At 35.4% G+C, this 19,452-nt stretch overlaps 1 protein-coding gene across 1 annotated transcript in view; it reads right to left on the reverse strand.

Annotated features, from left to right (window-relative positions):
- The window catches only part of SESTD1 (SEC14 and spectrin domain containing 1), a 46,860-nt gene that overhangs the window by 21,205 nt on the left and 6,203 nt on the right, over positions 1–19,452 (reverse strand). The window contains exons 3-7 of the mRNA XM_075710880.1: positions 16,926–17,016; positions 14,939–15,052; positions 2,844–2,957; positions 1,375–1,472; positions 918–973 (exon numbers count right to left, since the gene is read on the reverse strand). Coding sequence (XP_075566995.1) covers positions 918–973; positions 1,375–1,472; positions 2,844–2,957; positions 14,939–15,052; positions 16,926–17,016 — 473 coding nt within the window. The remainder of the gene's footprint in view (positions 1–917; positions 974–1,374; positions 1,473–2,843; positions 2,958–14,938; positions 15,053–16,925; positions 17,017–19,452) is intronic.

Consider the following 19,452-nt stretch of genomic DNA (forward strand, 5'->3'; position numbering starts at 1 on the left):
AAAAAAAAAAATCTTACCATTAGAGGAGGATACACAGATTAAAATCTAGTGACAGTGTCTACAGACACTTCATATTTTAAAAACTTTAAAGACCACCGCAAGGAACTATTGTTTCACCTTTTAACTCAAACAATATTATCCCACATCTAAATAAGCTAAAATTTTACACAGAGCATGTAAAGCCAGCAGTTCTCTGTGGCAAATACTACATGTGATCCACACGTTAATCTGTAGGAGGCTGTAAGATAAGCTTATGAGCACTCAAGACTCTGAACACCACCTTAAAACTATGCAGTACTTCCTATTCTACAAAGGCATAAATCTTTAAGCACATTTCTAGTCCAAATCAACAGTGCTATTATTATACTTTATTGCCAATAGAAAATTCCCCCTAAAAAAGAACCAAAAACCAACATTTCAATCAAAGAACCCCAAATTGGTTAATGCTCAAGGGCAAATCTAAGCAGCAAAGACACAGAAGACTGTACGCTTCACTTTTACAGATGGTCAACTGAGAACTAGGCTGATGCAAATTATCAGAATTGCGTAGGAAAATGCTATCCATACTGTAACCATTTGGTGGCTACTGAGACGAATTCATTCTGTAAGACCAACATATGGACATCATCTCAAAACAATGTATTCTCAAAATTAAATGTATTAATTATGGTAATACTGTAACGATCTTATTAGGATTATTAAAAACTATTTTTAAAGAGACACATTTGGAGTTCTTCCATTTATTTGTTAACATCACTTTTTTTTTTAAACCTGACAAAGACAACATTAATTGATAAGCTTGTTACATTGTGATGATGGCTAAGATAATTTTTATTGTGCCCTCTGTGCTTTCACTTGGGGCTTAAAAATGAATGTTACTTTATTGACCAACATTATAATTTTTCAACTTACTATACCTGTCTGCAATACCGTCTCAGGATCAACTGATGGAAGGAAGTTCAGATCTGTTGATCTTGAATAAAGTAACAAACACATTATTATTAATAATAGTAAACTTAATAATTAAAGTAACAAACACATTATTAATAATTTCTATTGCAGTAGCACTAATACTTCAACTAAGGCCAGTGCTACCTGATGCTGTTAAGAGACTGTATGTTTCTTTCCTTACTCAGTAAAGTCCTCACTTTTTCAACTCATTGTATCAAAACAGAAGTGCAGCTGCATGTAGTTAACAGCCGAATGAGCATCCATCTACACACACACAGATGAATTTTGTAGTCTATATTATAAACTTTCAGAATTTTGTTACACATTTCAAAATATTTAAGACATCATATTTTCAATATTGTTTGGATTACCAATGAAATTTTCTGATCCAAAAGCATTGCTTTCAAGAAGCGAACCACACACCTCTCTTTCTCTTGTTGAGTTCCTTTATCACTTCCATTGTTAATTAGAGCAAGCTCATCCAGTAAGGATGTTGATTCTTTCGTGAACTTTTCAAATACCTAAATAAGAGGCAGATTTTAATTTAAGAAATGAAAATTATGTAAGTGGCAGTATCGAAGGCATCAGTGCAAATCTATCCACTAGTTCTGTTAGTAAACTTCGATCTTTATGTAGTGTAATTACTTCACACATTCAGATGGTAGGGTAGAAAGAGTAGAAAATATAAAGTTTTGTTCAGGGAACACTTAAGAGCACTAAGATTCCCTAGGGAGATAGTAAATGCTACACTGAATATAACAAAGATGGACTGAATTCTGACATACTGAAAGATTTTGAGATTTCTGCAAAACCTGTAAGTTCTTACGGACATATTTATTCTACATCTTCATTTAAGCCTTGAAGTAAATGTTAAGAATAATGCTAGAGCATCAAGGCGTGTTACACAAGCATCTGACAGCTCACTTGAATGGATTAAAATAATCAACTTTGCGAGGACTCCAGCTTTTTTAATCATTACTAATATGGGCTATATGGTAATGAATAACTAAGATAAAAGAAAGATGTATTATACAGAAAGAAATACCCTCAGTTTCTTTGAATATAGGGGCTTCTGATCTCAGATAACAAGGCCTGTACAGTCAGTCACTGGGTACCATTCAGATGATTCCTCTGTACCTGACTGCTGAGGGTTGTTTTTTGTTGTGCTTTTTTTTTTTTTTTTTTTTTGGTAAAACAGGACTGAGCACGATCATGTGTCATAGGTGACACGCACAATAACTTTCAGGTCTCTTTGGTGTTAATAAATTATTAACCAATAGCCAGCAGATGAACCTTCCTTAACCTATCTAGGACTACTTAAACTTCAGGGAAAACCAAAAAGGACATGAGGTGGACAGCTCTTAAAAGCCAATTTATAAGAGAGTGGTTTACAAAACACAAGCTAAATTCAGTTGTTACAAAAGGAAAAAAATCCATACAATTAAAATGTCTAAACAGTTGTAAACTATTTTTTGGCTAGTACCTTAAACAACCTTTCTGCCCTCATCTAGTTTCAGATTTCAGGAGTTGCAAAACAAGTGAAATAAGGCAAGAGAGAAGAGACAGGAAGCATTTCCTCCTTGTTTTGGATTTCTCCTATCAGCAGCCAGACAATTTCCCTTTATAGTGACTATATCATACACTCAGGCTCTTCTAGAGTGAGGGTCTACAAAAAAGCTTCATTAAGGAACTTGTTGGTTCAACAAATTGATTACATTAGCTCTTTACCATCCCTTGAGCAAATCCAGTTAGTCGTCATCATCATAAGACTATTCATGCATTTGAACTGCACAGCTACACATAAGACAATTTCTACATGCTTAGCAGTTCCTACACAAACAAAAATTCATGTCTCAAGAATGAGACATTTGAAAAAAGAACAGAAAACTAACCAGCCTCTTATTCAACCAATCCATGTGATCATAGGTGAGAGTTCCTCCAAAATCTTCTGTTAGTTGGCATGGTTCTATATATCGAGTCAGCTTGTTAGCAGATACTAATATAACCTGCAACAACAAAATAAATTCTAGGTACACTTGTAACACACTTATGTTTTATTTAAGTACCTGAGAAGTTGTGTTAAGTGTATCCAGAGGTACTGAGCAGATCTTTCAGTGATTCAGAGAAAGTGACCCTTTCACTGCTAAATGTTTAAATGAAGTATGGCATGTTGCAATTAACATGGGCCTAAAATAGACAGGTAATTTTGATATGCAGTGCATATCTCATGCATAATCCTGTAAGAGCATCATCTGTGCAACCATGTCTATTTACAATAGGAAAAAGAAGTATGTTTCTTGGATATCTGTTTTCTTGGTGGTAACTGATGCTTCTTAAGTTGTACACCACACAATCTATTTTTACTAAATATAGTACCAAGATATCATACTGCAAAGCACTTAGTATTTTTATCACACTCTTGCAATACTTCCAGTCCCAGAGGTGAGTTTGTGCCGTAAAAATTAAGTGCCTGCATTTACTGTGCAAATACGCTCAGCAAGAATTGGATCAACCACATTTTCCACAAGCAGTCAAATTCAAATCTTAGTATGCTTAAAAGTCCGACTCATTCGCCCAGGAGACAAATCTAGTTCATCAACTACTTCAGAAAATAAATAAAAACATGGGTCCACTGCTAGTGAGAAGAGTAAATTCTTCCCTTCATTTCTACATTCTAGAGGCTCCTGGCTGAGCCTCAGTCATATAAACCTAAACCAAAAGTTGGCAGCACAGGTTGCTTTGATGCATGATATGCTAAGCCTGGAATAACTCCTGTGGGGGAAAAAAACCCCACCTCTCTAAGGAAGCAAAGATATTGGGAATATATAGCCAGAAAGAAAAAAACTGGAGAGAATTTTGGGAACCCATCAGATCATGCACATATTCTTGCAGGGGACAAGAATACATGGAAAGAGCCAACCGGAAAGAGCCTTCTACTTTAGTCCAGCTCCGTGTTCCCACAGACACTGGAAAACAGAAAAAACATCCTAAACTTACAGGTTTTCTCCTTACAATTTCCTCAAGGCTTTTGTCTTCCACTGCTTCAGGATAGTTCAGACCTTTTTAGGTCACTAAACCAATCTGTCATACCAAATCATTGATGAAAATACTATGTTTCTGAGACGGGTTTTGAGATCAAAAGCCATTCAAGTCAACAGCCATAGGTCATCTTTAAAAACTGAAAGTAGAGGTTGCACAGTCTCCATCCTTGGAAATTTTTCAAGGCCCAAATGGATAAAGCCTTGAGTAACCTGGTCTAATCTCACAGATGATCCTGCCTCAAGCAGGAAGTTGGACTAGAGACCTCCTGATGTCCCTTCCAGTTGGAATTACTCTGTGATTTTTCAATTCTTGTAACTAAAGAATCCAGAGTAGTGCCAAACAAATGGTGTAATATTTAATGTATGGGAACATCTTCCAACAACATTCAGCAAATACATGCTGTTCTCCTGTATTTTTAATGATATGTAGCTCCTGTAAATATTAGCTTGTAGTTACTTTAAGTAATGCCAGTAACCAGCACAAACCCCAGATGACTCTAGGTCCAAGAAAAATAAAGCCTTTGTTCTTCCTTCTTTAGGCACATATTTACATTTTAGGTCATTTCTACACTCTCTTTTCATCTCTATGAGTTCATAAAAAAGGAGAAAACTAATTTACTCATCAGGACATTTTGGTATGGAAACTAAAGTAAATAGGGCAGCTGGTTCACCTCACTGAAATAGCAGTTCTAAAAAAAACCAAATAGCCTGAAGAAAAGTATGGACTGCATTGAGACCACTTATTTCTGATTTTTTTAACTGAGATCCTTCAAGAAGGAGAGCGGGCAAGGGATATGCTTTACAAACTTGTACCAGAGAAACATTTAAATTTTTTTTCCCACCCTGCAAAGCAAAACCTGCCTGTAACAAATATATTGCCTACATAAGAAAATAATCCCCTGACAAAAAAACCCACCCCACATGTGAGATTTGGTCAAAGAATATACATTTCTTTTGCACCTTATTAGAAAAATTTTGAAAAAGACGACCTTCCACCTCAATAGTAAGCCTTGTCGTAACTTAAGATGTCGCTCCAAAAGCCATTCATTCTCTAGGGTTTTTTTTTAAAACTGTTTGTTTCTTAAACTGTTTATTGACTGTTCACTGACTAACTGCAAAAATCCTGTCTGAAGACTAAAAAGTAAACAAACATTTGAATTTTTGACAAGGTGGTGGCAGAAGGGAGGTTCCTGAACAGAATTCAGCTCTTGTTCTAGACCTAGACTAGTAGCAGTGCTAATGAAAACACCCTCCATATGCTTTAAATTAGTAACTTTGATATTCGAGGTGTTAAAAGTGCAATTTGCCTCTCTGAAGCTTCTGAAATACTGTTTTAATCAGTTACTACAGATTAACAGTCCATAAGAACATAGACTGAGAGCCAAAGAAAAAAAAAATGTTGAAAAACAGTAGTTGTGACGTTGCACCAGGAGAAGATAAGACACTTCTCTCAAAGATACGAGTTTTACCTTAAGTTCAGCACCTATAGTTTTTGCTGTCACAGATTCCTAGAACTTTTCAAAAATCCAATCACAGTAATTGTCTTTGACCTTTTGTGAAAATAATTGTCAAACTACCACATCCTGAAACAAGTTCTCCTTTATGAATTAGCTTTCCACCTTTGCATTTGAATTTCACACTTCAACGTATTTTCTGTTGTGCTTCACAAAGCTTTTAGTCACACAGGCTCTTCAAAATCATCAATAGTTTAATACTTTGTTAAGGGCATACTTAGAATGATTTGTCATCCTTCCCTCTAAAATAATCATTACCAAACTGCACTAGACCACTAACCACAGAGAACATGTTTAGCTTCTCCTCCCTCTGTGAAGAGAATGATGATGGCTTTCTATTGCTTGACCAGCTCTCAATACTCCTGGATAAGATACAGGTACAAAAGAGCTTTTACAGTTATGAAAACAGAAATATCTCACTGTTTGCTTGCAACTGGACTGATTTTTTTTTTTTCAATGTCATCTTATTAAGTTGACTCCAGGGGAAAACAAAAAAAAAAAAAAAAAAAAAAAAAGAAAAAATCAATCAATCTTTTCTTAATCCAAAGTAAAAGCCTTTGGACAGCAGACCATAGTTGGATGTTAAAGTGAACAGGTTAAATTTCCTAAGGGAGAAATGAATAGATATGGACAGATGGTAAGACAGAAAAAAAGTATGAATTATTGAATCCTTAAATCTTTGCTTCCCTTTCCACTTGATCCACCGACTTCCAAAAAGAGTGACAGCTAATAAGGTGACACTGGTAGTAGGTTTCAAATATGTCCTGTTTGCTACTGACCAGAGTCCCTATCATCATCATCTGTACTCAGTTCTTTGTAAAATCTAGAAGAGTGGTAGCAGCTCTCATCACTGCTCTAATCGGCAAACTTGCTTTGTACAATATTGGCCTGCAAAAACATTGCAAAAGCCTTTGCAGAAATAAACTCAGAACATTGCTTTGGGAGACGTAAAAGTGCTGTATTTTTTAATAAAATCAACCTCTTTAAGAACTGTCAAACAAACAAACCAACCCACATATGTACTGCAAAGTCTTGTGCTTCAACTGCAAAATTCCCCTTATTTCTCTGGAGTGAGATAACACTTATTTTTTCTAAATATGTAGTAACATGATTTTCACCCAAAGTGGCACTCTTAACACTGCCACTAGCACTGATCTTTCATAACAAAAGAACTTGGAATACTGTTTGTACAAAGCCGACCCCTCTCTCTATGTCATTTGCTGGTTTTTGCAATTATTTTCATTGATCATTGGCAATGAGATAGAGGCAGATGTCAAGTCAGAGGGAAATTCTGGATATTCAATAGGACATGTAAAAGTGCCCCCAAGATGTTAAAAACATCCATCTGGACTTACTTTCTGGAGGGAAGAAATGAGAAAGCTCTTTAATACAAATGTCAAACTCAGGAGGATACTTTCAGTATCAAGGCTTCTCCCCCGCCCCCCGAAGTCTGTAATACCACAGCAACCACGCTACTGAACCTAAAAAGGAGTTACTTTCCAAAAGAACACAACATACATGTCCCTTGAAAATACAAAATTTAAGCAAGTGAAATCTAAGCATATCATCTTCTGAGAGAAGTAAATATCTATATTAATCTTCATAGCTTGGTATCAATGAGCAATATATTCCAGTTCTGGGATAACTTAAGAAAATTATCTAAATAAATTGGACGGTAATATTCTACATATATTATCAGAGGAAAATCTTTATACCGGGAAATAGGTATAGAAGCACTGTAAGGGGACAAAAACCTATTTTTAGTCTCAGGAGTAAAAAGTCTTAAAAATCAGGCTTAGTTTAAAAGAATAATTGGTGTCATCTCTTAGAAAAACATTTATTATTAACTGACATTTACACAACATTGTAAACCCAAAAATACACTGAATTTCACAGAACAAAGCCAATCCTGGCAAAATCACTTATGAAAATGGAGAAAATAATTCATTACATACACAAATCTATACTGCTTATAATTTGTTCGTCTGGTTTTGTTTTTTTGTTTGTTTCAGGGTTTTTTTGTTTGGTTGGTTGGTTATTTTACACTTCAAGCAACCTAATATCCAACAACCAAAAGGTCTAACTAAGTTCACAATTCTTTGCAAAGAATTCTTACCAGGTGTGCCCAACCTACTGAGAAGCTTATACGGGCTGTAAGTGCATTACCAACACATGCCACAGTTTCTCACTTATTTTGAGTAACTCCCATGATTGTGCGGGTACCAAGTGACACCAGTATGAAATTAGATGCATCTTTAGAAAAAGATTCTAAGGATAATAGAATGTGTATATTATACACAGTATTAGCTGTTTAATGTTCTGCAAAAGTGATAGAAATGCAACTAATGGCAAGAACATTTATGCATACAATTATATAGATAATGTTCAAATTATGTTCCAATTTGTTACATTGCGATGTAACTGACTACAAATGTAGCTACTCTAAGAGTATATTAAGGTATTTACTCAATATGAACAGAACATCACTGCCTCATTTACTAATTTTAATAATCTAGCATCAAAATATTTAATACTTTTTTCATTTACTTACTGGAACGTAAGAAACTGTCATTCCTAAAATACTTCTTGTTTTAAAAGAACGTTAATAAAGCACGCTAAAAGCTGATCACATTTATCTGGTCACTGGTTGGTAATTTTGGACAAGTTTCATTCAAACAGGAGTAAGTAGAGGGATTTTTGTCATTTCCCAAAAATTCTGCCAAGAAACACTGGTAAGCCCAGATAGCCCTTCCCCACTCACAGCCTGGTTGAGAGGTATAAAATGCTGAATTTTGGTAAAGTCCTTTGGGCTCAATATTAAAGCCATTTTGTCAGTGGATTGATTCTTGATGATTTGTTATGTCAGCAGCTTACATATCCAACAGCTTTGGAAAAATACAGGGAAAGCTTCAATGAGCAAGGCAGAGATTTTCGAAGAACAACTTTGCACTTCAGCCTGCGCAGAAATATAAGCTGAAGAATGCCTATGTTCGTTTTTCACACTACCCTAAAGGCAGCTTTTGTAAAAAAAACAGCAATTTTTTTTTTTTTTCCCCCACTAAGATTCACTAAGAGTGAATCCTCATTTTCTAAAGCACAATCAGATTCATCTTTGGCATCTGTGTTTTCTGAAAGTTAGCTGTGCTTTTCCTACAGCAAACTCAGCTGCTGGAAAACTTAAATACGGCTTCAACTATTCTCCTGGTGATGTTTCAAGAATTACTATGACACTTTTAACAGACAAACTATAGCTGCCCATATATCTGGTCTGACAGTGATTCATTGCCATAGAATTGTAATACAAAAACTTCCTCTTCTCAAGGAGAAGAATCCTATTGCTTGATGATAAATATTATTACAATTCATTTTTTGAAACACTATTTGATTAAAAACTGAGTAGGATAGAGTGATAGTTGTTAATATGGAACACTAATCTATACAATGATCATTTGCTTTAACATTACACAAAGAAACACAAGTTAAAATATTTACCTGGCCAGTATCACACAGATATCTGGCATACTAGAAACCTAAGAGCAGCCAGCAGAATCTAGATACACACTAGACTGTCAACTCCACACCCAGTAACTGCCTCCTTCACTTTTGGGCGCTCATGGTTTTGCCCACTCATTCACCTTCCCCTCCAGGGCTCACGACAATAATTAGCACGCTACCTTTTTTCCATCATGGAGAAGAGACTAATAGCCACACACAATCTGGTATTTTCGGGCACACCCTTCTTTAGGACTGAATTTAGAACATGACGTAAATGCAGGCTTACGTATTCCAGCTCCACAGGGACAATTCCCCGATTTGGCCGCGGCTGTTAAAAGAAAGGACCCATTGCCTCTAGTGTTGAAACAGCAGCAACAAAGATACATGCAGATGAAAAGAGAGATACATTTAAGTAAACATGATTTTGATAAAAAATTGGAATGTCTATATATGCATTTTTGGGAAAGTCCATCAAAGCTACGAATTTTGGTGCCTCAGTATTAGAACAGTGGACTGAAAGATCTAATATAAAAATTAAAAATTTCCTACAAAGTGTTATTCATTCTTCATTCTGTGGCACAATAGTCTGCTTATTAGCATTATTCTTAAAAGATAAATTGGGAGTGATTGTGCCACAGTAATTTCCAAGTAGAATACTGAGAGCTAAGATATAAAGATATGAAGTTAATTTCAAAATACAAAGAACAGTATAAAAACCTCTTGTAGTAACACAGCAGAAAGTTCTGGACCACAGTGTGTTTTCAATGGCACCAAAAACCACATATATACAAGTGTTTGGGGTGGAGGTTTTTGTATTTTGGAACATTAAGCATTACTATAGCCACATAGCAGGTGTTTAATCACTTTCAGAATAAAGAGTGTTAGTCTAGAGAAGGTAAGTATCTACTTAAGTATGTACCACTAAGGTACGCAGAGAAGAGTTACTTGAATTGGGGACTGATACGAAAAACTGTTGGTCTAATCACATCGGATTCAGCCTTTCCAGTTGTTTTCTTAAACAATTCCTAAACTTTTAAACAAATGACAAGATCTTACTAGCTATTTTTCAGCTACGTAACATGGAAAAAGAGAAGTCAGCTGGCTAATATTTCTTTCAGAGCAATTCTGATATGACAGTATATAGACCATAAACAGGTTGATATGCAGAAAATTTTCATGGAAAAATGTGGGGTTTAGGTTTCTGCACTCCTCTGTATATTGATGACTTGACATCAGAGACTTGATATTTCCAGAGTAGATTCTGCTGATACACAAACGTAAGAAATTTCTGACACTATTACGAGATACTTAAGAGTTGTTAGCTGCTATGGTGCAAGCGAGAAGTGTTTAGAACTACTCAGACTTTGGACTTCAGGACTATCAAGATCCTTTTGCCATATACTCTAAGGTCTGATTTTTCCAACTAGTTCCCAGTAGTTTACCACGTTTTTTTATTCCTTTTTTCTCTTTTTTTTAAAACCACCTAGCCCTTGATTTCTTATCTCACAATCCTAAAATTTTTAAATTTTGCTCCATGATTTCCACAAGGATAAGAACAGCAAGCACACTTTCCTCCTCCCTGCTTTCAACAAAAACTAATTTTCAAAGGACTAATATCTAAACCGGGCTTAGAGATTATTTTTTCCTCCCATTCCCTTAAATGAATGGCATACGCAAAAAAACCTCCACCAGTCTGTAGGCAATTTTGCATTGTGTACAAACTGCAACATATGCAGAACTTGCACATTTCTTCTACTTTTGTAGCATACATCTTCCTCCAGCTATCCTAGTTATCTTCATATGAACAGCTCACAACCAAATACAACATACTACAGCTACTAACAGTGATTTGTTTCACATCACTATGTAGAGTACATTAAAAAAGCAAAAAGCAACAATTCCCAACCCTCCAAAACACAGTTAGAAATTTCTACATTCAAATTCTGTTCTTCATTCAATGAAAAACATTAACAGTATTAAGTATCACACTGTAACATACACAACATTTCATCTGAAATACACCCTTGGAACAATTATTAAGACAACTCTCCTGTTATGAAGCATGGGCACAGGACCAGAAAAAATATGCTTCAATGAACACACGAACTGGTTGCTAATAAGCATTTTGGGGAGGAATAAAGGTACAGAGGAAAGTTCTGCTGGGGGGTGATTGGGAATTGACCTGAGGCAGGTCCAAAACCAACACTAATACTAACCAGGAATAAGGATATGCACTTTTTTTACTCAGCTGAATCAGCCCACCTCTTTATACTTATCCACCCAGTAGCCTTTTGATCTCAGTTCCCACATTTATTTTCAGTGCTTTGCAACTCATCATCACCACATCCCACTGAAGCAAAGGATCCCTGCCTTTGAACACAAAGGCAGGCATTGTGATTAATGGCTTCATATAACAATATTAAGTAAGGTATTAAAAACAGATCAGGTAGCAGGAAATAGGAGGCAGATGTGATGCCCCATTAGAAATTAGAAATCAGTTACATAGAATTGACTTCAAATAAAATTAGATTACAATCAAGTACATAAAAAGATTTCATACTTTCATTTAAATTTTTAGATCATATTTATTTTACTGGTGCAAAAGCAATCTTGGATTTTCCTAGTAGTTATGCAAATCTAACCCGTGATCCAAAACACAAGTTGGGTGTTGTTTTGTTTTTACTGCCAGTAATACACAATTATGCAATTGTAGATTTGTGCACGAGTTAGAGGCTTCCATAGCCTTATCAGTGCTCTGCACTCATATCAGGAACAGAGCAAAGACATACTACTATCTCTAACACAAATATTATTTGGAGCACAGAGAAGGTGGGTCATTTTTACTGAGCCAGTTTTCCTAGTCACAATCAAGTAACACATAACCAAGAGTTAATGAATGGTGAAGAACAAAGGCTTGCCTAATAACAAGGGTGATTCTTCCTCATCTGGGAAAGCACAAGGGTTTTTCCTACTGTCCTCTCAGCTTTCCCCATCCTTTAATGAAGAATGAGTTGAGTTATTGCACAGAAAAAAAAAAATATAAAAAACCCAAAAAAGTGCAAGAAACAAGCAAAAGCCATGAACTAGGATGGTATCACATAGTCTCTTTAGAAACATCTATAGCAACTCTATATCAACAGCTGTTCATTAGCCAGCCTCAGTTAGATGACAACTGCCCCAAAGCTGATGGTAGCCCCTTGGGCAAGCAAGCAGTCTCACCCTGTTTTCAGTGCTTCTAAATTAGGCAGAAGGGAAACTCAAGAGCAAAGACCTATCAACCAAAATGAGAATTCAGCATCAACATGTTATTAGCCCTCTACTCACACAAACTTCTGATGCCCATGCATCAAGTCAAGATACAAGGAGCCATTAGGGAAATCTGAAGTTTTCCTCCTGCCTAGGAAGTAGCTGCTATGTTTTAATGCTATGATTACTTTTCATGTAAATTGATACATCACTAATTACTTTTCTTACAATTGACACATTTTGATACATGTTTCCATGAAATGTATCTCTAATACTTTAATTATTTTCTTCTTCCTAAAACTTTAGAACTATTACTTTAAGAGAATCTTTGATCAAAATTTCAGGTCAGGGAGAAATGCTTACAGTTCAGTAATGAAAAAAAGTAGTTTAGAAACAGAAACCAAAATGTTTAGTTACACAACTCCAATGGTTTATGCCAACAAGGCCAACATCATCATTGGCACAGAACGTGCTTCATAAAATTACTAAGCTTACTAAATTTCATTACAGAATTATCATTTAATGACTGTTAGCCAATCCTTAAAATCAAACAAAAAAATCCCTTTATTATCATAGCCATGTAAAATGATCCCTGCTTTATTAACATATTTTCTGTAGGCTTTCTCCTTATTTGTCTAGAAATAGATCCTAGCTGAGTCATATTAAAGAAAAATCCAAGAAGAATCTATTCTAGAGGATTACTCTTAAAATTGGCAATACCATGATGTATACAGTAACAACCACTGTATAAAATGCTTCTGTACCACAAAGGCTTCCTGAACTTGTCCAACAACCATATTTACAGATGTGCAGATAGGAAAAGAGAGCCTAAATCAGACAGTGGGGACTGCTAAAGAAGGGGGGCTCACCTTTGTTACTGACACTCTCTGGACTTTGGTGTTTACCTTATGTCATAAAAGCATCTGCGTGAAACTGAATATTGCAAACTTAAGTCACTTTCTAAACACAAGCTCTTAAGTCATCCTTTTGAGTACAGATGGTTGGTTCAGTCTCTTTTTTTAATCCTCACCTTGGATGTGCTCCAAAAAATAGGCTAGTTTATAAAAGGTGGACACCACCATACTCATGTCTTTTTCTTCTGATAATCATGTTTGATTAAAGAAGCTATGACTGAGCTGCTACATGCTGAACTTCAAGATGGAAATATATTTTGACCACACCTCCTTGCCAGTCCTCTCAATGGATTCAGGTGAAGGGACAGACAGACATCTGTGAAACCCAAGAGAGTTTAATGCAAGTCACAAGATTATCATAGTTGGAACCACCTCCAGTAGCAAAATTTCAGGCACTTCACTATCTTTATTAGTGAGTATCTTACTGGCTGCAGACTTTCAAACTCACAAGTGGGATTGCATTCAGGGATAGTTTGGATTGCTCTGTTGAATCTGCGCTACTTTTCAAATCTGTCTTTAAAGAACTACTCAAAAAGAAAATATGATCTTCATCTGCAAGGTAAACAGCCTGAAGGCAAACATGCAGGATTTCCTTACTCATAAGACTCTAAAGCAGATTACAAAAAAAAAAAAAAAGATGTAATAAAAGGAACCTTAAAGCAGATTTAAAATAAAAAAAAAAGGGGGGGTGGGGTGGGGGTGGTCATCTGATTGAAAACAGGAATCTTACCCCCCGACTCCTTCAGAGCACTTTCGCATGCAGGAATTGCTTCCAAAAAATGAAGCCACCTATTCTACGTAAAGTCTGATACAAGACTTAACAGGAGAAAATTCATACGAATTAACAGCATTCTATCTGGATGATGGAGTCTTTAGGTTTATATTATTTAGCAGTTACATAACCTTTCAGCTACCACCTTCCAATTCCCATTTTCCCTGAACTAAGTTTTCTACAGGAGTATTCAAGAATGTCGTAATCTTACCATCAGAAAGAATTACACAGCATTAGACAAGGCTGCAAAACAGTTTTCTATTCAATCTCTTTCACAAAAAAGAGGCTCTCTAAGAGCTTTGTTGTACAAAACAAGTGGACATTTTAGTATATGGTGAGCATGGCAATTGTGTTGTAGTTCAAACAAGATTAGCTTCAAAAATGATTGGAAAGACTGATGATATACATAATTTTCTTAAAAAAAAAAAGAAAAAAATGAGGTTTCCATTAACCTCCCTTAAAGATAAAAGAATGGAACTGCTAACAGTGTGTCATCTCGTGTACACTCTGTCTCACAAGGTAAGAACGCTATCACCTTATATTTGGCAAACTGAAGGGACCTATAACCTTTGTTACTCATGTTAAAGAACTCAAAAAAAATGAGAGAACATGCATGCAACAGCAACAAGATGTTCTTCAAAACGTTTACTACTGATTTAGTGACACTGTACAACATGCATCTCTACAGTCTATTACAGAAGTCATGAAAAAAATTCCCATTAAACCCTGTACAACAGTTTCTTACTCAAAACATCCACAATGTATCAAACAGCTTTATCTTTTTTCTGAGCAAATAATTAAATGCCACACATTTCTAATTTGAGATCTGCTTCATTTAATACTCCTATTAAAGAGGGAAAAATTAAAAGGCCACAGCGGTTTCTTAAGAATATCCACAAAGCATCTGGAATATAACTGTTTTTAGAGCACATTAATTTTCATCCAATTACTCTAGTATTCCAGAAATGGTATTTTTGACTTGAAATAGAAAAAAGTTCTACATACCTCAAAGCCAAGCCTATCTTTCTCTTTCCAAAAACAGAAGTGCGTAACCTTCTTATCCCAAAATTCATCTGGCTTTACTACACAAACAAGTGACACCTCAGCTGGAACAACATTCTGCAAAACAAATGAAAAAAAAAAAAAGTAAAACATTCACGATTAAACCTTCATTTACCACAGAACTAAATTCCACTTACATGTCATCGTCTATTCAAGAACTTAGTTTAATTTCTGTCTGTAAATTTTAAGTCTGCTGCATCAACATCACATGTTGGCTCCATCCTGCTTTGTAGTAGATTGCACTAAATTTCATAGCAAAATCATGTCAGAACTGAAACAAACATCTAACCTCTTTACTCCCAGTTCTGAGGCCTAACCATTAGTCCATGCTACATCAGTATAGAAAAACATGAATTATTGGCTAGACTTAATTCTATTTATGGCATTTCATTAAAAAAATTAAGGACAACAAAGCTTCTACCACTGCCATTTGCTATACAGAATGAAATGGTAATCATAAAGTCAGAAAAGAATTGTGTACTTTGTTATTAAATCACGTCAAGATTATATCCTGTACTTCTCCAGGACATATTGCTTAGACTAGAATGAAAAGGCTTAATATTAACATTTCAGAATATTAATTCATAAAAGTATTATCATGAAAACATTCCTCTGCCTAAAACAGTAATTTCATCTACCAAGTTGATTTTATGTTGTCACACTGAATGTAGATCAAGGAACAGAGACTCTTGATTACTCCCAAGTCATCAGCTATAGCAGTAAGCAACAGTTAAGATAATCACAGTACTGACATAAAGATGACACAGTGCATGGGATTTCTTTTCAAACACCTCATTTTATTTATAAAAATGTAATTCTGAAAAAGCCATATACATCCAACTCAGAAAAGATAGCACTGAAAAAAAAAGGTATTTCATTCTTGCACTATTTTAATGAGTACAGAAAAAATATTTAAAAGTAGACAATATTTTTAACACAGAAGTGTCTCTTTGATGACCAACAGCACCTTTGAGAACTACATGTATCCAAGCAGAAAGAAACCTTAAGTGGTCTGCACAAGTGATTAGTTTACATATGAAAATCTTCTTTATTGCTTCCTTCTCAAATTAAAGATACAGATGTGCAACTTATGCTTCTGCAGGCTTCATACTGTCAGGAAGTGTGCTGACAGGAAGCCACTGAAATCTGAGCACAGGCAAACAGGTAACTTCCCCACAAGCTGAAGTTCCCACTAAATGTCACAACATGCACATTAGCTGAAGCAAAAGCTCAGTCAAGATCATAATCAGAATATAATGGATCCAATTATTATAACTACTAATAGGAATGACATCTTAGTCAAGAATAGGTGTATCTTGCATCTTCTTTGACCACTGACACCAGAAAATAACCTATACTGTTTAGCAGAAATAGACTTTATTGTAACCCCACAGTTCTGAAAAGCTAAAATAATAAATTCTTATGAATTTCTTTAATTGGAAATTAGCACTTTTTTTTCCTGCTCCTACTTTGTATAACATCCAGAATATAATTTGTGATTGGGACTATTTTACACAACAAAATCAACTATAGCCAACTCCAATGGAAACCAAGTAGTACAGCATATTGCATCAGAACCTGCTCAGCTGCACTGTCAGTGTAAACTGTTCCCCTGCAGACATTCCTACTACTCACAGTCGACAATGACAAGAGCGTATTTATGTTTGGGTTTTTTTTTTAAAAAAACTAAAACTGTGTTTTAGAAAAAGGTCTACAATTGTGTTTTCTCAGCACGTAACGAATTTGTCGCTCCTGCACAGAACTGTCACAGAACCCCGTTTTGTGATTTTAAAAGGCCATAAATTGTCTATTTCTCAATAAATTACTGCCTCCACAATAACACTGCTATTGGGGTCACATCTATAAAACTAATCTATTGCGTTCACATCTATAAAACTGATTAACTATGAATGTATAAAAGTTTATTTACCTGTAGCATTAACACAACCGTCTTTACCACGTTCCATTGAGATTTTCTGCCATCCACTATCACAGTAAATCCTCTAGCTTTACACTTCTCACTAAAAGAAGAAAAACACTTAGAAAAAAAATAAAATTCATGAAAAAGTGTCATATCACAATGACTTTGGATTTCAACTCTAATGAAAAATACAACTACAGTTATTTACTTATAAAAATACTGTTTTAAAAACCTTAAGTTTACTCATTTAGAAATAACTTTCAATTTTAATGCTCAAGCATATTAATAGATATTCCAAGTTACACTTTCTCATCACTGAAGTGTACTTCATAATACAAGCATTTATTTAAGCTTTAGCAAGTCTAAAAAGGTTTCATAACCATAAACTTCACAAAATCCTCAGAAAGAAGAAGAGGTCAATTGACAGTTTTGTAAGGAAGACAAAAGGATGTCAGTTTTTTTACAAGGTTACTTGTGAATTGGCACAGATTTGAGGACACCGCTACGTATCAGTTGATGCATGTCCAAGCAGGAAACCCTCTAAACACGCTTAAATTTCTTTCCTGAACAAACGGACTAGAAATTGCAGTGCACAAAAAGAGCCTTTGCATATGGATCTACAAGAAAGAGTATTTTAGACTGATATAATCTTTTCCTTCTAATAAGGTTTGAGTCTGTGTATACTACAAAAACTGCTGCAAAGTTAGCTACAAAGCCAAAAATTCAAAGGTACTTCTGCTCAAGTACCAAATGGGAGAAAATAGTGAAAACTTTCCTCACTCTCTGTGCATTCCCACACAGGCCTCTCCAGCTAATTTCTAACAGAAGCTGGCAACAAGATGCTCACAACAACAGCTGGGCAGAATTCAATGGTGGCAGCAACCTCTGGATGTCACCAACAGCTGGGAAGCGTTATGTTCTCACAACCAGCACAGCAGCAGCCAGAAGAGGTCATGGAAGTGAGCCCATAATCTTAGCATTAGTTACCACATTAGGTATCATGTCACAGGTTGAAATTTTTATGTCCAAAGTTGTAAGTAACTAAAACCCATGACATCTACATGATGTAGAAAAGCGTGTCATCTTTAGCACCCAAATCTGTAATTACAAAACAAAGTCATTTATGTGATCTCCTTAGCTTACAAAAAACAAAGCAACTTGCATGTAACATTATGTTTCATGCTAAGAAATTTAACTGTCAATTATTTCATGTTTAAGCCGAGCTTTCATCAGGTATGGGCAGAAGACACAATTATCTTGGAATTTAAAAAGAGGGGAAAAAGGCACCTTACTACTCTACTCACGAAAAAGTAATTACAAAGTTGGTTGCCAATCCATGCATACTTTTGGTTTTAAGGAACCTCTAAGATCACACACATGATTTTTCTGGAAGCACTCTGAACATTCAAGGCTTTGCACATTCAATGTTTAATCAGAATGAACTCAAAACGCACACTACCAGTACTTTTAAGAACAAGATGAAAAGTGTCACTATAGCATCTTGAGACATGGCTTCCTTAGGCTCACTGGAATCTAGCAGTATCAGTATCTGCTATTCTCTACTACTAGACCTATTAAAAAAAAAACCAACAAAACACCCAACCAACCAAATTCAGAAGTGAGCTACCACTTCTGAAAGATTCAGTCAATACTAAACATAAATGTTTGTATGAAAGTTTAAAAAAAAAAAAGCCACCACAGTTGGTGAGTTGAGCCACAATACAGAGAATACAACATAGGAAGCAAACTTCAGTATGCACAGACAGTAGCATAACATTGCCCCTTTTATTTTTCTTGTATTCTGAAGACACCTTCAGAATCCAAGAAAATCATCTGATAGCATCAAAGAAAGGCATAACAGTAGGAATAAGTTGTCTGAAGTTTAAGGAAACTTTACATACACACACACTTCCCCTACACACCCCCCAAAGAAATTTTACCCAAGACACTAAACAGTTATGCCTCTCAAATTTTGCATGCAGCTATCCATTAACACTAGAATGCATATTTCAAAACAGTTATAGTTACAACATATGGCATGTGCAACTGAATTAAAAGTTAAACATATTAGGTTACCTTACACATAAAACTTGGGGAAAAAAGTAACATTAATGTTTCTTGGACAACTACTGAGGTTTGGGACAACACCCCTGCCCAAACCCCTCCTTTTTTCAATGACTGTTCAGTAAGTCTTTCCAGAACAGAAAAGGGAAGCGCTTAGGCCAAAAAGTTTGCATTTCCCACTAAAAAATAACATGCAAACAAAAATGACAATGATTTTTCTATACTGCCACCATAAGAGAGAGGTGATTTTTTTCCACAACTGACAAACAGAACATTAGATGTGGCAACACTGAACTTTGCTTTCAAACAGATTTCCCAGTTTGTACAACGTACAAAGGGTACTTTAGTTGACTTTTCGGACAGTTTTGTTGGTTTTTTTTTCTTGTGGTTTGTTTGTTGTTTTTTTTTTTTTCACTAATATATGCAAAAACATACATCAGGATGAGACTACAGAATAATTAATGCTTGCTAG

Source organism: Pelecanus crispus, chromosome 5 (assembly GCF_030463565.1).
Source record: "Pelecanus crispus isolate bPelCri1 chromosome 5, bPelCri1.pri, whole genome shotgun sequence".
NCBI lineage: Eukaryota > Metazoa > Chordata > Aves > Pelecaniformes > Pelecanidae > Pelecanus > Pelecanus crispus.